General features: G+C 40.4%; 1 protein-coding gene and 1 non-coding gene across 7 annotated transcripts in view; one reads left to right on the top strand and one right to left on the bottom strand.

The window, feature by feature from the left end:
- The first annotated feature begins 2,907 nt into the window (after window positions 1-2,907).
- LOC123456321 lies at window positions 2,908-3,014 on the top strand. The gene has a single exon (XR_006634457.1). It is a non-coding gene; the product is annotated as a U6 spliceosomal RNA (small nuclear RNA).
- Window positions 3,015-9,383: 6,369 nt separating this feature from the next.
- Ddx4 (DEAD-box helicase 4) overlaps window positions 9,384-25,887 on the bottom strand; it is a 58,133-nt gene continuing 41,629 nt past the window's right edge. For 4 of the 6 annotated variants that reach the window (XM_004664933.2, XM_004664931.3, XM_045139003.1 and 1 more), the window contains 6 exons: window positions 23,741-23,907; window positions 15,553-15,698; window positions 12,636-12,735; window positions 10,661-10,931; window positions 10,411-10,524; window positions 9,384-9,510 (listed from right to left, as the gene is read on the bottom strand). In XM_004664933.2, the coding sequence (XP_004664990.2) occupies window positions 9,424-9,510; window positions 10,411-10,524; window positions 10,661-10,931; window positions 12,636-12,735; window positions 15,553-15,698; window positions 23,741-23,907 (885 nt within the window). In that variant the 3' untranslated portion in view covers window positions 9,384-9,423. The remainder of the gene's footprint in view (window positions 9,511-10,410; window positions 10,525-10,660; window positions 10,932-12,635; window positions 12,736-15,552; window positions 15,699-23,740; window positions 23,908-25,887) is intronic. The other 2 variants (XM_004664934.2, XM_004664932.2) reach the window with 1 other exon arrangement.

The raw sequence follows: 25,887 nt of genomic DNA on the forward strand, positions 1-25,887 counted from the left end.
CATCAAAGTTAAAAAGAAAAAGAACAAGCAAGCAAATGACAGAGACCCTGATTTGCTGTCTGTGGGCCCTCAGGACCCTTTGGCTTCCTGCTCCTACTGCCAGGTTTGGTGATGCCATCTGAACTGTATCGACAGTGAGCATCTGTTGTTCATTCAGAAGCGATGTGAAAGAGGAGATGTTCATTCCCAGTGTCGGCTCGCCACGGCAGGCGAAGCTGGGCGGCTGGCTGGCCATCCTTGCAGAGTGCTACAACCTGCCCGTGCGGCTGGGTCACACCAGCAGTGGGGCTGTGACCTCAGTGAGCCACCTCTGCCCGCGGGGCCTCCTTCACCTGCGCCTCACAGCTGAGGACCAAGTGTTCAAACAAGGGAGCCTCTGGGGGGCCTTTCCCAACCCTTGGCAGTGACTGACAGCGCAGGGGCCACTGTGGTGATCATTACACCTGTACCCACAGCTCTGATTCCTGGGTGGGGTTAACAGGTGGATTTGGGCAAAGTGACTCCACACAGAACACGCGCTTTTCATGCTGTGCCCTGGTGGAGTGTCGAACAGCTCAGGGCACTCCTGGCCAGAGCGAATGAAATGACCTACTTCATGCAAGAAATCTTTGTCACTACCTTACTTTAGACGCCTGAGCTAACCAAATGAGTGATGAAGTTTCATTTTCAGTCATGTAACTTATTTTCCAAAATTCCCAGACAAGATTTCAAGCTATTCCCAGTAAGTGTGACATGATCAGAGGTTCTAACAATCTCTGGGAAAGGCAAATGTGAGTGAAACTTAAAGGAGGAAAACATAAAATCTGACAGGATTTGGGTTTTAATATCTTTATTTTCAAACAGAAAAAGATAGATATGGGGGGGAGGGGAGAGCGCCAGAGCCTCTAGCCACTACAAACAAATCCAGATGCTACAAGGAGAATGCTATACAATTTTGAGTTTAAGATTTGTGAATTTCATTGAATGTGAATTTTCTTTTTTTTTTTTGTAGTACTAGATTAAATGCAGAACCTCACATATACTAAACATACAATAAACTGGACATGGCAGCGCACGCCTTTAATCCCAACTCTCGGGAGGCAGAGATAGGAGGATCACCGTGAGTTCGAGGCCACCCTGAGATTCCATAGTGAATTCCGGTCAGCCTGGGCTAGAGTGAGACCCTAGCTCGAAAAAACACCAAAAAAAAAAAAAAGAAAGAAAGAAAAGAAAAACATACAATAGTGCTTGGCTACAGCCTCAGCCCCTGTAAATTTTATTTCAAATAAAAAGCAAGCTGGGCGTGGTGGCACACGCCTTTAATCCCAGCACTTGGGAGGCAGAGATAGGAGGATCACTGTGAGTTCGAGGCCACCCTGAGACTCCTAGTGAATTCCAGGTGAGCCTGGGGTAGAGTGAGACCCTACCACACAACAACAACAACAACAACAAAAAAAGCAAAGTTACCCAGCTGGGCTTGGTGGCACACACCTTTAATCCCAGCACTTGGGAGGCAGAGGTAGGTGAATCACCATGACTTCAAGGCCACCCTGAGACTATGGAGTGAATTCCAGGTCAGCCTGGGCTAGAGTGAGACCCTACCTCAAAAAACCGAAAAAAAAGCAACGTTACCCAAGATCACATAATTAGTAATGGCATTGAAACTTAGGTAAATCTGAGACATTTGTCTAGAATAGGGTTTTCTTTCCTATTAAATGATATACACACATGAGAAAACCATAAAAACTATTAAAAAGTCTGCTACTACTTAAAGTGATCAGCATCACTTTGAACATTAATTATTTGCAGTATCCACACTGATTATACTTACCTGAGCACAGACACAGCATTAACTTTGTGGCGCTGCAGAACATTCTGTCTACAGGCTTAAAGAAAACTATTGGAACCGAACTTTCCTGTTCAGATGACTTCTAAGCAATCAGGTGTTGGAGTAAAGAGCATGTGAAGACGGGACTATCAGGACGCGCACTGCAGGGCTCGCTGGAAAGGATCCCGGGCTAGCATCCCTGGGTTAACATGAACAAACTCCAGTGGTGGAGGCCTGCAAGACTGATGAAGCAACTGAGAGACGGTGCACAGTGATATGTGAAAATGGCCAATTAATGAGCATGAATCAGACTGTGTGATATCCTAAGGGCAAGCTGCACTTATAATATCCAAACAAGAGAGTTGGAAATGTGATTACTGACTTGGCTCTCAGGAGCCAGCTGTCTATGAACACTGGTAACGCAGTTAATGTCACACTAGAATGAGACCTGTACATTACTAATACATGACGCTTTGCTTTCTTACACAGGTCTGCCTCTCAAAACTGATGTGACCCGGGGCTGGAGAGATGGCTTAGCAGTTAAGGTACTTGCCAGAAAAGCCAAAGGACACATGTACGGCAGGCGCTGGGAGTTTGTTTGCAGTGGCTGAAGTCCCTGGCACGCCCTTTCTCTCCATCCACCCTCCCTCTTTCTCAAATAAACAAAAATATTTGTTAAAAACCTGATGTGACCAAATGGATGGACAACGGGGTGGGGAGGCTGGGGAGTCGAGTAGGCAGTTACTTTCTTCCTCTTACGCATGGGCAACCTGAGGCTCGCAGCTCATCCCGGGCGTGCTCGGTGCACCGAGGGCGGCAGCTACCTGCTGCTGAGGCCGCTGCAGGGACGACGGCAGCCGCCGGCGCGCACACGACCAGCCTGTGCAGTGTTTCCACCCGCTGTGGGGAAGTTGTCAATCTCCCACATGCACATCAAGGAAATCAAGTTGAGATATGTAGGACTTTAGGATAAATGCATGTGTTCAGCAAGAAGTTTTTGTTCCTGCATGGTAAGAAGGAATTTCACAGAAATATGAGACTGCAAATCTAGAAAGTGGTAATTATGGGGGCAAAGTCCTTTAAGAAATCCCCATCATTTAGTGCTCACTTCGGCAGCACATATACTAAAATTGGAACGATACAGAGAAGATTAGCATGGCCCCTGCACAAGGATGACACGCAAACTCGTGAAGAAATCCCCATCATTTAAAAGAAATTTACTGCCAGGCACGGTGATGCACACCTGTAATCCCAGCATTAAGGAGCAGAGGTAGGAGGATCAAGGCCACCCTGTGAGTACGTAGTGACTTCCAGGTCAGCCTGGGCTAGAGTGAGACCCTACCTCGAAAAAAACAAAAAGAAAGAAAGAAAGAAAGAAAGAAAAAGAAACAAATTTACTGGTATTCTGCTTTGACAATTTGATAGTCACCCTCTAAATCACAGCAAAATAATCACTTAGGTGGAGGACTAAGGAATTTATGGGAGAAGCAAGGTCCCAAGCCAAGGGACAAATCTCACTTCAGTGACCTGCACTCATGTTAATTGCTCTTACATGCTAACCCTGTAGCTCCTCATCCTCTTAGCAGGGCATACTTAGGCACCATCTCTCTATAGCACACGGGTCTCAATGTTCTGTTCCTAGACTCACCAGGCCAGTTGGTTAGTGGGTTTCAGAGGCTGATAAGGGTCCTGAATCTTACGTTACTGCTTGGTGTCAGCAGCTACCCGCAGCCCTTGGGCCACTTACCTGGATGAGGGCAGCCTCTGGCTCGACCCAACACGTCCAGAGAATGCAAGAACCACGAGCTGCCACTAGTTAAGAGCCTTCTGGAGCACAGCCTAGACACCGAGGAGTCCCGGGGAGGTAGGCGGAGCAGAGCGAAAGCCGCTTTCCAGGACCTGACTGCAGTTCCACAGGGGTTCCAGCCAGTCACCCAGCTGCCAGGCTGCCCAGGCTAGGTTCTTGCTGGTAGAAAGCTCTGGGCTACAGCACTGGGACACACTGGCACAAGAAGTACCAGAGATGAGACTGGACAGGGAGGAAAGGAGGGAGGGAGGAAGGGAAGAGGAGCAGGAGGAGCTACAGGGTTTAAAAGGAAGGAGAGTTAGCTCTTCTCAGTCACACCCTAAGGCTTGAGAGCCAACTGAAGCTGAATGTTTCTAAAAGGTACTGAGGGACAAAGGGAAGACACTGAAATACCTAAGTTTAAAAAGAAGCCTTGGGCTGGAGCGATGGCTTAGCGGGTAAGCGCTTGCCTGTGAAGCCTAAGGACCCCGGTCCGAGGCTCGGTTCCCCAAGACCCATGTTAGCCAGATGCACAAGGGGCCGCACACGTCTGGAGTTCATTTGCAGTGGCTGGAGGCCTGGCACACCCATTCTTCCTCTATCTGACTCTTTCTTTGTCTGTTGCTCTCAAATAAAAATAAAGTAAAATTTTAAAAGAAGCCTTAACATAAAGAAAAAAAGAAAAATAAATATAGATAAAAGCAGCCTTTGGGGGCTGGAGTAGAGCTTCAGTGTTTGTTAAAGATGCTTGCAAAGCTTACAGGCCTGGGTTCAATTCCTCAGCACCCATGTAAAGCCAGACAAAATGGGCCAAGCATCTGGCATTCAGTGGTAGGAGCAAGAAACCCTGGCAGGGCTACACACACACACATGTGCATGTAGACATGTACATATATAAGCATATATGTACATACATGTGAATGCAAATAAAAGCATTTTTTTTTGAGGTAGGGTCTCACTCTAGCCCAAGCTGACCTGGAATTCACTCTGTTGTCTCAGGGTGGCCTTGAACTCAGTGACCCTCCTACCTCTGCCCTCCGAGTGCTGGGATTAAAAGCGTGTGCCACCATGCCCAGCTAATAAAAGCATTTGTGAAAGGGGCCTTTGACTGCAGGAGCTGAAGGAGATGAGGGTGAAGAACCAGCAGGAGGTGAATGAGGCCCTTGACTACAAGTCTAGTCATGAGAGAGGGACTGTGAAAGAGACTGAAACAAGAGATCACAAACCTGAGAAGCTCAACAAATCAGATTCAAAAATAATTGATGGCCAAGATGGCAGATTAGATCAAGCGGAGGAAAGAATAGCAGAGCTTGAAGACAGGACTCTCAAAATGTTAAAGAAAGACAAAAAGGGATTTTTAAAGGCTGAACAAGGAAATGTGTGAGCTTTGGGACACTGTGTAAAAAGCAAGCATTCGGCTCACTGGCATACCTAAGGGAGAAGAGCAGCAGGTTGCTGGTATAGAAAACCTGTTTCATAAAATAATAGCAGAGAATCTTCCAGATCTTGGGAAAGAGATGGACATCGAGGTACTGGAAGCATGCAGAGCCCCAGATACTGATGAACATAAAAGTTCTCCACAACATATTATAGATAAATTGTCAAGAATACAGGACAAAGAAAAATTGTTACAATCTGCTAGAGAGAAGCACCGCCTCACACTTAAAGGCAAATACACTAGACTAACATCAGTTTTCTCAGAAGGAACTATAAATGTCAGGAGGGCACGGAATGATGCATTTCAGGTTCTCAAAAATAGGAACTACCAACCAAGATTACTATATCCGGCAAGGCTATCCTTCACAGTGAAGGGGAAATAAAAACCTTCCATGAAAAATATAAATTAATAAATTTTGTGACCACTAGACCAGAACTGCAAAAGTTGCTTAAGGGTATCTTACATCCAGAGGAGAAAAACTTTGACTAATACTATCATTAAAACGTGAATAAGCTTGGCGTGGTGGTGCACACCTTTAATAGCAGCACTTTGGAGGCAGAGATAGGAGGATGACTGCGTTTGAGGCTAGCCTGGGACTAGAGTGAGTTTCAGGTCAGCCTGGGCTAGAGTGAGACACTAGCTTGAAAAATAAATAAATAAGAAGTGATAAATTCCAAAAAAAAAAAAAAATTGGTCTACCCATGAGAAAGAGGAAAGCACCAAATATTCTCAATATAGTAAGTAATTCAAGAGAAGAGTAAATGAGCAGCAAGATACATTCACAGCCAGAAGAAACCCAGCAAAAGGGACAGGACACGTAACAGCATCTGCAGCCCTGAATGTAGCACAGACTGGCTGAGGTGAGAGATGGGAACCAACCAAACACTGTGAGAGACACTTCTCACCTGTGGATAAGGATGAAAAATAAAATTCCAAGCAACTGGGATCCAGAAGCCAGCAGGAGGAGACAGATTAACCAGACAGACTTAAAGTGTGTTAGAGAAAGGTTACTACTGGGTGTTAACCTGGGGAGCAGTCTGTCACAGTACGGTTAAGTGTACAAACACCTTGACAAGTGCATAGCATCAAGTTTAAGAGGTTCTACCACAAGGCAAGCGGGGTGAAGAGTCTGCCATCTCTCCATCTCAGATGCCTAACGTATCAAAAAATTTCATCCAAAGGATCTGGAAAGTCAGAATAGACACTGAGACACAGCTCGCCTGCAAGGTTATGAATGATTGTTTTTCCTTTGGTCATCAGGCATATAAAATCAACAAAATTTGTAACAAAACATGTTAGAATTTGGAGAAGTTGTATGTGGGTAGAACCTGTTTGGAATACAATCTGGGGTTCCTCTAAACGGCCACGTGATTCAGCTAGTCTATTCCCAGGTGTGTATCGGGACATGAAGTCGGCACACAAGAGGCGTGGACACATCTGTTTATTGAAGAGCTTCACGGTAGCCACGATGTGGAATCATCCCACAAGCCAGTCAATAAATGACCGTTAGAGAACATGGTACGTGAGCCACAGTGCCCAGCTGCTAAGAATGAGGCTCTGACAGTGTCATCACGTACCATCAGAACGCACTACTTTTCACAGATGGGAAGAAAAGACGATTTCAAAGCAGAAGTACTAAAGGGGGCTGAAGGAAGCAGGGAGTTCCAAGGGTGGGGTGGGCATGATCAATGTGCGATGTATTCCTGAACTGAAATTCACTGAACTTGTACAATTGTTACAATAAGCAACAAAGGTGAAGAAAAAGAAAGAGAGGCGGGGCATTTGGGCTATGTTTCAAAATACTAAATAAGGAGCCCAATTCTCAATCCATGGAAATTCACGGAGATGGGCCTCAGTGTATAGCTCAGCAGCAGAGCACTGCATCAGAAATCTCTAAGAGTCCCAACACAGGGAGGGAGCCCAGTGACAATCTGCCTTTGCTGACATGAAGGGGACAGAGAGGGAGCTCTGAACTACCCAGGTGTGCCAAAGACGGAGGGGAGACGGAGAGGAGAGCTCCCTCACACATACCGCTCCTGTGTACGGAAATGTTACCCGTGCTGACCGGGAAAACCATTTCTACTTTATCTGCCCCAAGACCCCAGGCAGGGTACAGTAGGCAGGTTATCCCCCCGAAATGAGGTCAGGACATCCTTCCTTCTCAGTCACGTACTGTGCCATTCTTCCTAAGTCGTCAAAAGCCCAGTGCTTGCTATTCCACACAGTGAGCTGGCTAGTATTGCCGGGGCCAGTCTTTCATGTCTACTATGAAACAAAGGGATAAAGAAAGAAAAATTAACTCTTTAACAGCCACATGTGAACCTGCATCTTTTCCGGGATAACCAGAGATGACTCTTAAGGGATGAAAAAGGTACAAAAATGGGACCATGGGATGGGGAGGGAATCTGATGGAGAATGGAATTTCAAAGGGGAAAGTGCGGGGGGAGGGGTGAAGGAGGGTATTACCATGGGATATTTTTTATAATCATGGAAAATGTTAATAAAAATTGTGAAAAGAAGAAAAAAATGGGACCAGTTGCTTTATTAGAATAAAGCTAGCCTTGAGTTTCATTAAATGTATATACAACATAAAAATTATGACAGCTTAAAATTTCTGACACCAAGCATCAGAAAAGAAAATGCTTCATGTGAAACTGATTTCTTGGGTCAAATTCCACATGACGACTCATGCCTATAATGCCAGCACACCAGAGAGGCTGACCGAGGTGGATCTCACCATGAGTTTAAAGCCAGCCAACCTGGATTATAGAGTGAGTTCCAGGTAAACTTGGGATAAAATGAGATCATACCTCAAAAAAAAATTTTTTTAACAAAATGAAAAGCACAAATGAAACAGAAAATTCAATTAAGCAACAATTTGAGGAAAAAATAAGATAGTTCTGAGATTTGAAAAAGTAACTGCTTAGTGTGGCAACTGGGGAGATTCAATACTCATCAAAGTGCTGAGAAAAAGTGACTGTTGAGTGCTCAACACTCAATGAGCAAAAAAATGTAAGAGCCAGAGAATAGGAAGGAAAGCTTTGGAATGCTGTCTTCAGGATACGAAATGATGCATTCATGACCTCACAACAACTGATATCACCTGGTGCAAAACCTGTACAATATTTGACCCATCAACATAGCACTGTGGATTGTGGAAGAGAGCAAAAAGGGGTTTGGGGGGGACTGGGGAGATGGCTCGGCAGTTAAAACAGTGCTTGCTGCTCAAGCATAAAGGATGAGAGGGCCCAAGACGACTTAAGTTAGATTGCCCAGAACACACAAAATTGTTTTTTCGGAAATATAAATCTATAGTTTACAACTGGTATGTGGAAAAAAGGAAGAGAGAAGGAAAGGGTGCCCTCTAACATCAGTTCAATATACTAGCACAGTGAATTAGAGAGGGAGATGAGTTAAATCTTCATCTATCAAGGTCAGTAGGTGTCTCAACATGGCAGAACAAAAATGTGTATGGATAGATAATAGTGACATAATAATATATAATATAACATAATATAATATATAATAGCATTGTTAAAGCTGGCTAAGTATGGAACAAGGGACAGGACTTTAGAAAAGAGGAGTAGGATATTGCTTTATGTTTCGAAGACTATCATTTTATTTCCTAATTACAGATTTATATTACTTTGAAAATTTGCATGGTAATCATTCAAAACTATACATAAAGATGAGAAAAAGTTAACTGAACACTAAAAGGTTTACAGATGGTCTGTAAAACTGGTATAATTTTGTATACTACCTTCCAGCTCTCTATTTAATAATGCTTTGTAGTAATTTGAAAGATCAAGCAAAATACAAACCAATAGGAAGCAAGCTGGGTATCTATGACACATTCCGAGTAAGTAAAAATCAGAAAAAAATGAATTATGAAATTTTTGTAAACAACACAAATGAGAAGGGAAAATTAAGGCACATGGGTGTTACAATTAACAGTGTGAACATTAGTCTTTCCCAGAAATAAGATGACAAAGTGAAAATTGTTTCCCAGATTTTTATTCATTGAACTTTCCATTTTGTTCTTTGTGTATTATTCATCAGTATTCTTACATAGCCATACATAAAGAACCATATATTCATTATCAACTGTAGTCACATTAATACTTTTTTCTTGTCTACTTTTTATTCCTTTCATATAGGCTCAGTCCCTTTTGAGCCAATCTGTTTACTTTGTGATTTCTATGTTTAGAGTTTAAAGCCAACCTTTATTCTCAACTCAACTAGTCAATGACGATTTTTCTCTTAGGGTGAGAGAATAGAAGAACAGGAGATACAAGAATGCCAGATTTCACACTTCTGTAAAAATTTTAAAAATCAAAACTATTTTCTTCTCTGCATCAAGACTGCACCAAAGCCTGGAAGCCGATGTCTGCTTTAGTCCCACGACTCGTCGTCAGCTGGACTGGGAGCTGCTGAAGACAATAACCCTGCCGTGCTCAGAGTGCTCCTGCCCTGGGGATTCTTAAACAAGAGAACAAGTGATCACTTATGTCACAAGCGCTTCAAAGTCCCACTGCCCAGACTGCTAGTGGAAACTCAAGTTACAGACATGATTCTCTTTCTCACTAGATCGGAGTCATTTGATAAAAAGCCCGTAGCAACCAGTAGTTCCATGCTGCACAAAATATTTCAAGATTTTTAAGGCACTCATTTTGGAAAACTTGAGCATGTTGTAACACTTCAAGGAAACAGTAAGTATTTAATTAGTATGCTCATTACATCTGTACCAAGGAATGATGCATAAAAACTGACGTGTCAAAGACTTGGAACCTCATAGCTCTAGCATTTTTGTCTTAGTAAAGTCTTCAAGATTCCAAAATTAAGCAATTCTGTAGAAAATGCAAAGGATCCTAAATTAGAATGTAAAATGGCAGCAAATAAGGGAATTAAGGTATCTGAATATAAATCCCAGAGTTAATTCATCTTTAAAATAAAAAAGTATGCATACGTGTGTGTGTGTGTGTGTGTGTGTGTGTGTGTGTGTGTACACATACACATAAAACTACAACGCCGGGCTAGAAAGATGGCTTAGCAGTTAAGGCACTTGCCTGCAAAGGGTAAGGATCCAGGTTCAACTCCCCAGAACCTACATAAGACGCACATGGTGGCACATGCATCTGGAGTTCATTGGCAGTGGCTAAAGGCCTGGCACAACCATTCTCTCTCTCATTCATGGAATGGAAGGAACAAATGAACGAACAAAGGAATGAAGGAAGAAAGGAAGGAAAGAAGGAAGGACAAGGAACAAAGTAGCTATCTCCTAGGCATGAAAGACTTTCAATCAATTACTGAATACTATAGTTATTTCACATTTTCAGAGCATAACTGGAAACAAATTCTGAATTTTCCCCCTCAACTAACCTTTCTAGTGTCAACGGATGCAAATACACTTCCTCGTGTACTACCACCGAAGCCAGAAGGAACATAGGAACTAAAGGCAATTTCTTCCAACCATGCAGGAACATCCTGCTGAGCCTAAAAAAGAAAAACAATTAACCTCATATGTAACATGAGGCCTCGATTATTGGGAAAGCTTACTTACATGCATACATATGAAATGTCTCAAAAACAAGAGAAACGACTTTTTACATTTAAAAATGCTTACACTTACATCTGACAGTACTTTCACTAGAGGTTGTGCCAAATGATTATCTGATTCAGGATCAAAGAAAGAAATAGCTCTTCCCGTATTCCCACAACGCCCAGTGCGCCCAATTCGATGAACATATTCATCAATGGTAGAAGGAAGATCAAAATTGATAACATGCTGAACATTTTCAATATCCAGCCCTCTGGCAGCTACTGACGTAGCCACAAGAACTGGACACTTTCCATAGCGAAAATCTCCCAGAGCCTGCTCTCTCTCTCTCTGCTCCCGATCACTTGAAAGACAAAGAAGTGTGCATTAGGACCACTTTAAAGAGACATTCGAGTTCAACGTGAAACTTATTTTAAACAAACTAATAGCACTTAACATTAATGCATACTTTCTGCATGCCAGATACTGTAGCAATCCCTCCCAAGCCACCACTCTGTCATCACAAGATTTCAGTTAGAACAACCACACCCATTTGCAGATGAGGGAAGAAACAGCTAAAGAACCAGGACAGATGAACTCAATGTGACAAAGGTCAAGTCCTCTTATGCTTTCTAATAGCAACAAAAAATGATATCCAACTATTTGAATACTTGCTTAAAATAGTTTTTAAAGTACAACTTCATAATTCTATATAGTCAATGATTAATATTTTAGATTAACTAGTAAAGTACCACTAAAGTTGTGCTGACATATTTTAAGTGCTCCAGTACAAGTCATGTGTCAAACACACAAATTTAACAGAGAAAATATTTAGCTACAAATGAAACCATTTTAGAAATACCCATTCCTCATTATGAGGAAACTGAGGCAGAACATTAACTTGTCCATCCCTACCAGTTAGTTCTTATAAAAACTAAGAATGAAGAGTGACTGTTTAGGCCTTCTGGGTTTTACTGTATTCTCCTGGCACAAGGAGAGTTAAGAAAAATGGGTAAAAGTTTAATTTTTGAAGGATCTTTAGACATAATCTTAGAATTCTGTCATAAAAATCAGAGCATCAATCAGCAGTCATGCATTATTAAGTGACAGAGACATGTACTAACATGGGTCATGACTGAATAACAGAGACATGTACTAAAATTCATCATGACTGAATGACAAAGACATGTACTGACATGTCATGACTGAATGAGACATGTACTGACATGCATCATGACTGAATGACAGAGATATGTCCTGACATGCCTTATGACTGAATGACAGAGACATATACTGACATGTGTAATAATTGAATGACAGACTTGCACTGACATGCATCATGACTGAACGACAAAGACATGTACTGACGTGTCATGACTGAATGAGACATGTACTGACATGCATCTAACTGAATGAGACATGTACTGACATGTCATGACTGAATGACAGACATGCACTGACATGCATCATGACTGAGTAACAAAGACATGTACTAACGTCATGACTGAGACATGTACTGACATGCATCATAACTGAATGAGACATGTACTGTCATGCATCATGACTGAATGACCAACATGGACTGACATGCGTCATGACTGAATGACAGACATCTACTGACGTGTCATAAATGAATGACAGACATGGACTGACATGCGTCATGACAGAATGACAGAGACATGTACTGACGTGTTATGACTGAATGACAGACATGTACTGGCATGTGTCATTGGCTATTTCATTTGTTCCAACATTTCACTGCACACTAAGTACAAATGCACACACACTAAGCTTCTCTACTACTAGGGAATATAAACTTATGGGACACACTGTCATATATATAGTTTATTACTGACCAAAACGTGACATGGTGCATAACTCTATATATATTGTTTCTTAAATGCCAAAGTCCTCATGTTCTGTGACTAGAACATCACATTAAACAAAGTCCTCATGCTTTATGACTAGAACAGCACATTAATTAAAGTTCTCATGATCTCTGACTAGAACATCACATTAATTAAAGTCCTCTTGTTCTCTAAGTAGAACAGCACATTAATTTACTCACCCATGAATACTTGTAGTTGATATTTTTTCTTGACAGAGAAAAGTTGCAATGAAATCTGCTTTTTTCTTAGTTTCAACGAAGACCATAGTTCTCTCATCACCTATAAAACAATGAAAAGTATTAACACTGAAACTACACAGTCAGGAAAAGGGAAAAGAGGCATGTCAGAAAATGAAACTGGCTCATCCACTTCTATCCTTACTACCAGCACCTAGAGCCCAGTGTGATGTAGGAGGGAGTTAATATTTACTCCATGGACAGATGTCAAAGCTAAAGTTAATAAATTTGTCGCATTGATCAAATAGTTTAATTATATAATTAATTAAAAGGCAATTTCTTCCTTTAGTAATTAAAGATACTCAAAAACATTTTTGAGCCTCACTGATTTCAAATTATAAAAGGTAAAACTATTTTAAAAATGAGCTTGGTTAAGCAGCGCTGAAATAATAAAGCCTATGCATTTAAATGCAAAATGAATAAGCTAGCAAAATTAAGTGGAAGATCACAAAAGAAATGTATGAAAAAAATGACCTATTTGAGGATACACAAGATATTCTATGTAAAACTTAACACACAGGAACAGTAAATCCTAAATAACATGAAATTCAACAGTTTAATACAGAATTTTCTCAAGTGTTCATACACACTACCTTTTCCCAACATCAAACCAGCACTTCTGACAAACTCTTCTTTTCAATTCTTCCCAAAATAAACGTTATTCCACAAGATCATGTATTAAGCATCTTAAGCTGACTCTACTGGGAATACAGTTTAGCTTCAGGAGCACCATATACTACTCATCTCTTCTGCATTGAGAAGTTCCATTTATACTTGGCAAGTCTATCTTTTAAGGTCGTTTTGGGGGCTGGACAGACTGCAGTTGATTAAGGCAGTTGCTTGCAAAGCCTAACAACCTGAGTTCCATTTCCCAGTGCCCACATAAAGCCAGATGTGCAAAATGTAGAGTGCCCATTCTCATTCCTGTTCCTTCTCATTCTCATATTCTCTTTCTCTCTCTCCCCCCTTGTAAATATATATGTATGTATATATATTTTTACATGGTTGTTGGAAAATTAAATCAGTTAGTACACATAAAATAATGAGAACTGAATTGCACCCCCGTGTGCATCTGGCTAATGTGGGTTCTGGGGAATCAAACCTGTGTCCTTTGGCTTTGCAGGCAAACGCCTTAACCGCTAAGCCACCCTCCAACTCACATTTCTTTATCTTTATATATATTGTAAGTATGTGTCATGAAACATCTGATGAACTCAAACTGTCTTTGGTTTCTGAAAGTTTTCTAAGCCAGATGTAGCAGTGGACTCCTATAGCTGCAGCCCTCAGGAGGATCAGGCAAAAAGATTGCTTGAGGCAGGGGGAGAGGGATATAGGACAGTCAAGACCAGAGCTGGATATGGTGCTTCAGGCTTGTCATCTTAGCACTCAAGTAGCAGATGCAGAAGGATCACTGCAAGTTCAAGGCCAGGTTGTTCTACATAGTGAGGTCTATATAGTGTTTTCTTTTCTTTTCTTTCTTTCTTTTTTCAGAGTAGGGTCTCACTCTAGCCCAGGCTAGCCTGGAATTCACTATGTAATCTCAGGGTGGCCTAGACCTCACAGTGATCCACTTACCTCTGCCTCTCAATAGTTGGAATTAAAGGCATGCTCCACCATGCCCAACTTACATAGTGAGTTCTAGGCCATCCATAGCTACACGGCAAGACCCTGTCTCAAAAACTGAAACAAAAAAATGGAGAAAACTGGAAGACTAATGAAGCCTTTAAATAGTCATGAAATCACCTTTCTAATTTTTCTTTTTAATCACTATTAAAACTAACTTCCTGTCTTCCCATTTCTCAACACAAACATTCCAACTGAAACAAAATTACTAGTATGGGGGATTGTAGATGAAGGAAAGAAAAGTACATGCAGTGAATTTAGTATAGTATAGTGGACTTAGCATGTGAGGTAACAACAACAAAAAAACCCGAAATGACCATATGTGAAATTATTTCCAATCTCCAAATAAACTATTTCAAAAAACCCAATTTAAATAAAGAACAAGTAAGTTTTTGGAAAATAAAAGTTACCCCATAGGCATAGAACATAAGTAGATCCTGTCTATAGACATACTACTCTAAACACACCTGATCTTACGCAACTAGATCTCAGGAGCCCTGAAGCTCTTTGAATCTATCAATTTAGGAGGCCTTATCAAGCAAGAAATGAAGAACCAGAAACAAGAAGAGCTCACTGTTATTTTTCTATGAGAGTCTCCAGGCTGGCCTCAAACTCTCAATTCTCCTGCCTCAACCTCACAAGCTAGAATTATACAAAGGTATATTCCATCAGGTCCAGCTAGAATAGTTATTTTGACAATACATAAAAAAAAAAACATGTTATTGGGCTAGAGAGATTGCCTAGTGGTTAAGCGCTTGCCTGTGAAGCCTAAGGACCCCGATTCAAAGCTTGATTCCCCAGGTCCCACGTAAGCCAGATGCACAAGGGGGCGCATGCATCTGGAGTTTGTTTGCAGTGGCTGGAAGCCCTGGAGTGCCCATTCTCTTCCCCCCGCCTCTCTCTGCCTCTTTCTCTCTCTGTCACTCTCAAATAAGTAAATAAAAATGAACAAAAAACCCATGTTATTACTAAGCCTTTTTAGTTGTATCACACACACATGCACTACACTTGCTGAAATAGCTTTTACTCAAACACTGTTAAATTAAGTCTCAAGTATTTGCTACATTCAACTTTTATGGGGATAAACAAAAATATTTTTATACAATTTACCCAAAAAGCAAATCATAAGGACATCTATAAAAGAGCTTTAAGGAAAAAGCAAAACAGTGATGATTTTTACAAGTTAGTTATTTTCTAAATTCAGCATAATGACAACAAAGATATCAACATACAATACCTATGTTTCGCAGAATTTCAACGAGTTTTTCTCTTTTTGAATACTGGCCAATTTGAAGAATAGTCTGCTGAACGTCTCTACATGCTCCTCCCACTTGTCCAACAGCAACAAACAAATAGTTTGACTTTAAAAATTCTCCAGCTAACCTAAAATGAAAAGATTATAACTTAGTTCACCTTTGTTATTCATATTAACTAGACAGCAACCTTTTCAAAAATTTATTTGTGTGTGCATGCGTGTGTGTGCATGCGTGTGTGCAAGCATGCACATCTCAGAGTACTGTGCTGCTGCAAAGGAATGCCTGTGTAGCTTTGTATGGGTGGGAATTGAACTCAGACTGGAGGGCTTTGCAAACAAATGCTTTTAACTGCTGAGCCAACTCCCCAATCCCTAGACAGCAACTTTTATCAGTGATACAAGGTGTCATCCAAGTACTACTTTCAAAGATCAGAATAAAATGTTAAAGATTTTATAAAATATAGAAATGCTAACAAAAAAGTATGTGTCAAACTATGGGCACAGTAATTTCCAGAGGCCCTGCCGTCATGCAAAGCTATATGACATATATCTAAGTACATGTACAGCATGTGACCTACGACACTGCCTGTAACAAGCAGACATTTTTAATTAAAACTGAAATGCAAGTATAAAGAACAAATTCTCTTCTATCCTCATTGCTTATATATGTGTATCTCTATATAGAGAGAAATAAACAAGAACATATGCAGTGTGTGTGTGTATATATATATATATATACACACACACACACACACACACACACACACACACACACACACACACACATATATAGTGTTAGGAGTTGTTTTCTGAAATACTACTGGTTAAAAATTATTATGCTTGAAATGAATGATTCTGAACAATCTAAATTACAGATCAGTGCTTTTCAGGTGATAACATACACAGAAAACAACAGTGGGAGTAATACGAGACAGTGGCAGAGTCAGGGGCTGGCAGAAGTCAGCTGTGTGAGCTTCCCCCAAACCTGTGAGGGTCAACACATTAACACTTAGTAACTACCAGCATATAATTGAGAGGCTCTGCTTTTAGAATTCCCAGAAATATGAAGATGTTGGGAACATTGTCAATTAGACAGCTGGGTTTTTTGGTTTGTTTTGGTTTTGGTTTTTCGAGGTAGGGTCTCACTCTAGTCCAGGCTGACCTGGAATTCACTCTGTAGTCTCAGGGTGGCCTTGAACTGTTGGCGATCCTCCTACCTCTGCCTCCCAAGTACTGGGATTAAAGGTGTGCACCACCATGCCTGGCTTTCTACAGCTGCATTTTTTAAGAATAAATGAGGAAGCCCAAATTTACCTTCATTAAATTCTTCTTTCCTATGTAGCAGTCCCTTATTTGTGAAATGCCTCCTAGAATGCCACAAAATAGCTTGCGCTCAGTATATGCACAATCTCGATACATGACGGCCTCTTTGTGCCCCTTATTTGCTCTACTGTCATAAAATCATAGCTGCTTTTCATATCCCTCCTTCAGGACACACCTTCTCTGTCTGAATTTGTGTTTGTCACAGTTTCATTTGCATTGTACACTGCAGGCTCTGTGTGAAGGCTACTCAACACATAGTAGTTAAGAGTGCAAAAATGAGTATAATGGTGTGTGTGTGCTTCAAATGGGACAGATATACTATTAAGAACAACTGCAATTCAGGGCTAGGGAGATAATTTTGTCATTAAAGTACAAATGGAACTAAGAAACAGACAGGTACTACTATTCTAATATCTGACAAAATAGCTTTAAACAAAACTAGGCTTAGAAGTTAAAGGTGCTTGCTTACATAGCCACCTGTACCGTTCAATTCCCCAGTACCCACAGAAAGCCAGATGCCCAAAGTGACACACGTGTTTGAAGTTTGCCGTGGCAAGAGGCCCAGATATGCCCAAATTCATTTATTCTCATTCTCTAACATGCATGCATGTGCGCGTGTATATATATATATATATATATATATATATAAACCAGGCATGGTGTTACACAGCTTTAGTACCAGCACTCAGGAGGCTGAGGTGGTAGGATTGCTGTGAGTTCAAGGCTGGCTGGAGCTAGAGTGACCCTGCCTTGGAGGGGAAAAAAAAGCAAACCAAAGTAGTCATACAAGATAAAGATGGTCATTTCATACTGATTAAGGGCATCAAGAGGACATTAAAATTCTTCACATACATACACCAAAAATGAGAACTCAATTTCATAAAACACACACTACCTGAGATAAAGCCATAGATTAATCATAGCCAAAGTAATGTGGGTGAGTTCAATACCTATGGTGATTTTAATGTAAGAGAGCCCCACAGTTTCATTTGTTTGTGATTAAGCCTCATATTTTGTCTCTAGATGGTGGCAATCTGGCAAGGCTGCAGGGCCTTTGGGAGGTGGGGTCTTGGTGGAGGAGGGGTACACTGATGGGCTTTGCAGTAATTTAGCACAGCTCTCAGACCAGCGCTCAGACTCCTTCCTCTCTCCTGCTGTTGAAGCTGTGACCTCGGCTTCCTGCTCGGGCCTGTCGGGCTTTCCCCACCGGATGAAACTTCCTCACAAAAACCATGAGCTGAAATAAAACCTTTCCTCCTATGAACTTTTTCTTTTTTTTTTTTTTTTTTTTGTTATTTTTTGTTTTTTGAGGTGGGTCTCACTCTATTAATGGGAATAAATGATACACTACTGAATGCTGAATATGTCATCAAGATATCAAAAAAGGAAATCAAGGGCTGGAGAGATGGCTGGGCAGTTAAGGCACTTGCCTACAAAGCCAAAAGACCCAGTCTCAATTCCCCAGTACCCATGTAAGCCAGATGCACAAGGTGGCACATGCATCTGGAGTTTGTTTGCAGTTGCTAGAGGCTCTGGTGCATTCATTTTCTCCCTCCCCTCTCCCCTTCAAATAAATAAAGGTGTTTTTTTTTAAAAAAAAAAGGGGGGGGCTGGAGAGATGGCTTAGTGGTTAAGCGCTTGCCTGTGAAGCCTAAGGACCCCGGTTCGAGGCTCGGTTCCCCAGGTCCCACATTAGCCAGATGCACAAGGGGGCGCACGCGTCTGGAGTTCGTTTGCAGTGGCTGGAAGCCCTGGCGCGCCCATTATCTCTCTCTCCCTCTATCTGTCTTTCTCTCTATGTCTGTTGCTCTCAAATAAAAAATAAAATAAAATAAAATTTAAAAAAGGAAACCAAGATATTCCCAAAAACAGGAATAGAGAGATGACTTTAGTAGTTAAGGTGCTTTCTTATAAAGCCTAAAGACCTAGATTTGACTCACTGGGACCCATGTAAGCCAGATACACATGGTGGTGCATGCATCTGGAGTTGGTTTGCAGTGGCTAGAGGCTATGACAAATTAATTCTCTTTCTCTCTAATGAATAAATTAATTAATAAGAAAAGAAATTCCCAGAAACAAAGGAAAGTAAAAACACAATATACTTTTGGTTTATAATATCAGCAGTTCTAAGAGTGAGGTTTATAGTTATATATATATAGTTTTATATATAGGGTTATATATACATGCCTATATATAGAAACTGAGAGAACAGTGAGGGATGGAAAGATAGATCAGTGGTTAAAGGTGCTTTTTGCGAAACCTGCTGGCAGAAGAAACATCATGACATAAAGGCATAACAGGAAAGCCGCTCACTTCAAGGTAAGCAAGAAGCAGAGACAGACCGACAGGCAGGGGTCAAGTGAAAGATCCACCTCTCAGAGGGTTGCACCCAGCTGTCCACTTTGTCCAAGCAGACCTCACTTCCAAGCAGTACACTCATCATGGACTTACTGGGGCAGCCTTGTGATCTAGCCACCGCTCCATAGTGCCAACACCCGGGACTAAGTCTCTTCATCGGCAAACCAGAACTTCTTTACACCAATAAACAAAAACTGCAGACGGAATGGACAAATTTACATAAACATATAACCTACCAAAATTGAGCCAAGAGGACACAGAAAACCTGAATAGATCAGTATCAAGCAATACCACTGAAGTAGTAAAAATATCTTACAACAAAGAAAAGTTAAGGATCAGATGGATTTACTGCCAAATTTTACCAGATTTTTAACAAAGACAACATCAACACTACTTAAACTATTCCATAAAACAAAAAGACAAGGAACATTTTAAATCTCATTCTGTAAACCCAGTATTATGCTGATAACAAAACTCAATAAGGACACACAGAACACTTAGGACCAATATCCTTGATGAACATATATGAAGAAAATATTCATGAAAATATCCGTAAAAATACATTCAAATCTGGACTGAAAAGATATTTTAGTGATTGAAGGCATGCAAAGCCTGATAGCCCTGGTTCAATTCTACATGTAAAGCTAGACGCACAAAGTGGTGCATGTATCTGGAGTTTTCAGTAACAAGACATCCTGGCACACCTATTCCCCTCCCCCTTCTCTCTTGCTCTCTGTGCTTGCAAATAAACAAAAACATTTTTTTAAAAAGGAAATACCTGCAAATTAAATTCAACACCACATTAAAGAGATCATATACCATGACCAAGTTGGTTCATTTTAGTAATAAAAGGGTGGTTCAACATATGCATACCAATAAATATAATACAAGCAGGTAAATCAAATAAAGAATAATGGCATGATAATTTCAATGAACAACTTTCACAAAATCCAACATCCTCTCATGATAAAATCTCTGAATAAACTAGGTTAAGAAGGATCATGCTTCAATATAATAAAGACATATATGATAAGCCCATAGCCAACATAATGCTGAACGGGGAGAACTGAAAGCATTTCCTCTAAAATCAAGGCAGAATAATGGGCGACTGACAATATCTAAAAGAGGGCAGTGAAGTGACTGATGAAGAGTCACAAAACAAAATGAAGGGCTGGAGAAATGGTTCCATGGTTAGAAGCACTTCCTGTCAAAGCATGAGGATCTGAGACTGCCCAGGTTTGAATATCCAGAACCCACATGAAATAGCTGGTGTAGCAACAAGCATCTCTAACTCCAGTCCTATAGGAGAGGCAAGAACCAAGAATTAACAGAGACTGCCAAAAACACAATAGCAAGGCCAGGCATGGTGGCACATGCCTTTAATTCCAGTACTCGGGAGGCAGAGGTAGGAGAATGTCATGAGTTCGAGGCCACCCTGAGACTGCATAGTAAATTCCAGGTCAGCCTGAGTTAGGGTGAGACCCTACCTTGAAAAACCAAAAATAAACAAACAAAAAACAATAGCGAGTTTCAGAATCAGTAAGAGACTCTAGCACAAATAAGAATGGGCTGAAGAGCGATGGAGCAGGACACCCAATATTCTATCCATGGCACCACAAGCAAGCGTACCCCAAGACACCGAGTACAGCACTTGCCCCACACAGCACATCACAGTACACACACACACACACACAAATAAGGAGGGAGGGAGGGAAGGAAAAAAATAAGATGTAAATAACCCAAAGTCTGGGAATCTGATTTTCTCATTTATCTACATGGCTAATAATCAAATACGGTTTATTTAAGATCTTCAGCAAATATGACTGATGGCATTACATACTGATCACTTTGGGAGGCAAACAGACTTTTTCCTATTTTAAGAAGCCAATAGTGGAAATATTACCTGCTAATTCAGAAGCAGCTTTAATATCTACTTAATATTATCAACATTGATGGTAGGCATACAAATATTTCATGTTTAAATGTAAGATACAATTTAGTCAATAAGAAATGATTATTTGGGACTAGGAACATGGTTCCGTGTAGGGGTGCTTATAGGGCAAGCCTGAAGGACTGAGAGAGCATGATTCACCCTATGTTTGATTCCCCAGCACCCACAAAAAAAGCTGAGCATGTCATTCACAACTAAAACCCCAGTCCTGGGGGAAGCTGAGAACAGAGAATTGCCAGGCATGACAAAAATGGCAGCTAAAAGTTGAAACTGCATCTCAAGTAAACCCACAGATGAGTGATAAAAGGAAGACACATGATGTTCTCTCTTCTGGCCTCTACAGACATGGACATAGGGAACATGAATTCACACACACATACGTACAGCACATACTAAACACACACAAGAAAAAAATTCTGGTTAGTTTCTGTACCACTAATAAATTATCTAGGAGCTGGAGAGATGGCTCAGCAGTTAAGGAACTTGCTTGCAAAGACTAAGGACCCAGGTGTGATTGCCCCATACCCACATAAGCCAGATGCACAAGGTGGTGAATGCTTCAGGAGTTCGTGTGCAGTGGCTAGAGACCCTGGCATGTCCATTCTCATTCATTCTCTTTCTATCTCTCTCAAATAAACATTAAAAACATTAAGGCTGGAGAGATGGCTTAGTGGTTAAGGCATTTGCCTGCAAAGCCAAAGGACCCAGGTTTGATTCCCCAGAATCCCATATAAACCAGATGCACATGGTGGCGCATACATCTGGAATTCATTTGTAATGGCTGGAGGCCTTGGAATGTTTTCTCTCTCAATCTCAACAAATAAATAAGTAAATGAATATTTTTTAAACATTAAAAAGTAAAAAACTTATCTCATGCTCTGTGACTTAGAATTTTCCCCAATAAAGAATATTTTAATTTTACTCAAACATTTCTGGTGTTATAAAAATCATGAGGCTGGAAAGATTTCTCAGTGTTAAAGAGCTTTGTTGTGAAGCCTGCCAGACCAGATTCAACTCTCCAACACAACACAAAACCAGACACACAAAGTGGTGCGTGTGTCTGGACTCTGTATGCAAAAGCAAGGGGCCCAGGTGGGCTCCTTCTCTCCTCTCACTCTCTGTCTCCTCTATCTCTTAATTTATTAATTAAAATATTTGTTAAACTATTACTTTGTATTTTAAGCCTGCCACTGGATACACCATTGCAGAGAATGCCTCCTACCCTAGCCACCGACTACCAATACCTCCTCAGGAACCCCTCGTGCCTTATTCCATCATCCATGACAGAATGTCGATGAGCCCAATACTGTGCAGGTCTTGTGTGGGTAACCACTGCTACTGTGAGCTTATGATTGCAAGGGCCAGCCATGTCATGTTCGTACAACAGAAGATTTCTGATCATACAGTAAATAAATCAGTGGCCAACAGCAAACCTATCCTACGGTTTGTGAATTATTTGATACACTAGCACGGGATCCCAAATATTGTTTTATCAGAACAGGGGACCAACTTTTCAGCAAAAAACATCTATTTCCTGGGATCCAGAGGTCCTAACATGTACTGCACTTCCTAGAAGCAGCAAGTACAAAGAAGAGTAGAATAGCCTGTTTTCAGTGGAAGCAGCAGCTCATGGGCCAAACGGGAGAAAACTTTTATGAAAAAAGTTAACCAACAGGACACACAACAGCTGCTCAAGTCAAGTATCTTTATATGATGACCATCAGTCTGGGAACCAAAGGAAACAAACAAGAATAGTCTACCGAGTAATCCACATGGGAAGTCTGCGCTTCTGACACAGAAGTGGGAGGCCATGGTTCTGGTTATAAAAATAAAGATAAATAAACCCACTCAGTCCAGCTACTGACGTTGGCTGAGTACTTTAGACTCCCTGTGCCAAGTGAAGGACCAGCTGGTAAAAAGAAGCTGTCATCCTATCCAGAATGTGCCAACCTTCACCTTCATCTCTAAACTCATAAGGTCACATGACAGAGGATGATGTTCAAATATCTACTGATACTTAGTATGTGAATTTTCTACTAAAACCCCAATTCTAAATCCTATATATCTAGATGTAAAAATAAGGCACAGTAGAAATAACTTCATTTAATAAGCACTTACTAAACTCTAGCTAGGTGTTATGTTACAACATCACACACTCACTTAAATGCAAAGACAGAAATGAAGGTTAGAAAAAAATAGCAAAAAGGTGGGAAACTGAAGAATGTGCCTATTTTTGTGAAAGTGCTATGTCAAATTTTTTAAAGAAAATCAAGAATCTAAAAGAAATCCCATTGCTTTGATTTGGCATATAGCTATATTATTTTTTTAAAAAAAAAAACATTTACCCCTTTTTGGCTTTTACCTTTATTAAATTTCCTGGTCCCTACTTTGGTACTCCCAATAGGGCCAAGATAGTGGGGAGGGGGGCTACTCCAACATGGGCTCTCTACCCCCTCCTGCCTACAACATGACAGGAGCTCTCTTTATCTTCTTTTACCTTTTCTTAACATAATAAAGTCTAAGTCTTTAAAAAATTACCTCTGGATTTCTTCTGGAAATGTTGCACTGAATAAAAGGGTTTGACGCTGTTCTTTTGTTGGCATTCCTGGACAAGCAATTAACTTCTTCATTTCTGGTCCAAAACCCATATCCAACATGCGATCAGCTTCATCCAAAACTAGGTACTTGACTTGTTTGAGACCAATCTTTAAGGATATTTTCAAAAAACAGACAAAAAAAACAAAGAGCAGCTTATTTTTTGCTTGGTTGTGCGTGTGGCTGGCAGCCCAGATGTGTGCAGGAATGCGCAGGCTAGATGTCAAAGTATCATGTTCAATCACTCTTTACCTTGCTTTTGAGCCAAGGTCTCTAAATGAACCTCAAGTTCACAGATTTAGCAGAATAGTTAGCCAGCAAACTCTACTAACCCTCTTATCTCTGCTTCCCCAGGGCTGGAATTACAATATAGGCATGTGCTGCCACTTCCGCTTCTAGATGACGCTGGGATCCAAATTCAGCTCCCTCATGCTTGCCTGCCAAGCACTTGGACCAACTGAGACATCTTACCAGGCCCTGTATACTGTTTTATAATAAAATAAAATACTGTCTGCAAGTTCAACTGTTACAGTGTTCTTAGGGGCAAAGAAAGACAATGAGGGCATAAAATGATGAGAAATATTATACTAGTCATAGACAGACTATAACTAATACTTGTGCTTATTCATGTAAACTCTTTATCAATTAAGCATAAAAGAAACCAAAACATGTATAATAACTCTTCATACTAGGACTTCCTGCAATTACTTGAAAGTTCTATAATCTTCAGCATCTGACCTGTTAGTAGCCATTTATAACTATTAACACTGGAAACAAGACTAACTATGAAATTAAATTTTTATCATTTGAAAATACAAGTAGTCACAGGTGGTTAATAGTTATTTGTATTGGACAGTGCAGATTAAGACTTACTACCTGATGAAGTCAGACTCTTTAAGGAATAAACTCTGAATTTTTGAATTATTTTGAATATCTTATAGCTGGTAATTTTTTCTAACCCCTTTAAAGCCTCATTGAATTCTCTAATCACTTAAGAAAAATAAACACTTCTCTTACCTTTGCATGAACAACAATATTTTCTTCTATAAACAGAGCACATTTACAAACATATGAAAATGTGACTTTAGTACTACCACAAGCATGGTTAGCAAGAATCTAAAGTGATTTTCTTTCCTTACTGTTAATAAAGGCCCTAAGAAAGGAGCGTTTATGCAAAAAGAACATTTTTAGGGGCCCTTTTAGAGATTACAAAAAGTAAACAGTTTGTTAATATCAACTTAAAAGATGAAATAATTTTGTATATGAATTCTAAAGTTAATACACAGCCCAAGAATCTCTTCTTAAAGGCTTAGAGAATTAATAATTCAGGTTAATACCATGCACGTGCTTAAACAAGACACAAAGTTATTGGTACGATGATGAGTTTCTTCTTGAAAAAAAACCTACATCATCAAAAGACATATGAAACTATATAAAAGTATTTATTAAATTTTTATGCCACTGCAATAAGGTATAGGATGTGGAGTTTGAAATCAGAACCAAACTGAACTGAGAGATTTTAAATAAATTATATAATCTCATGGAGCTTGTTTTCCCAAGTATAAAAGAGAAATTATCGTATCTTGTTGGGAGTATCTTGAGAATTATGAGAATATATTTAAAGAATCTGCCAGACTAAAATATAAACAATGTAGTAAATGTATCTTTATTACATTCCTTTATTCTCCTTATTTAAAAAAAACTATCAGGGATGGAAAGATGGCTCAGCTGTAAAAGCATGTGCCTGCAAAGCCTAATGTCCTGGGTTCAATTCCTCAGTACCTGTAAAGTCAGATGTATAAGGTGGCGCATGCATCTGGAATTTGTTTGCAGTGGCTAGAGGCCCTGGTATGCCCAGTCTCTCTGTCTCTCTTCTATCTGTCTATATTTGGTGGCTTAGCAGTTAAAGTGTTTGCCTGCGAAGTCTAAAAACCAAGGTTCTACTCCCCAGAATCCTCGTAGGCTAGACACACAAAGTCACACGTGTCCCCAAGGTCACACATGCACACAAGGTAGCACACGCGCCTGGAGTTCAACTGTAGTGGCTACAGCCCCGATTCACTCTTTTTCATAAAAAAATAAAGTAAGAG

Source organism: Jaculus jaculus, chromosome 20, assembly GCF_020740685.1.
Source record: "Jaculus jaculus isolate mJacJac1 chromosome 20, mJacJac1.mat.Y.cur, whole genome shotgun sequence".
NCBI lineage: Eukaryota > Metazoa > Chordata > Mammalia > Rodentia > Dipodidae > Jaculus > Jaculus jaculus.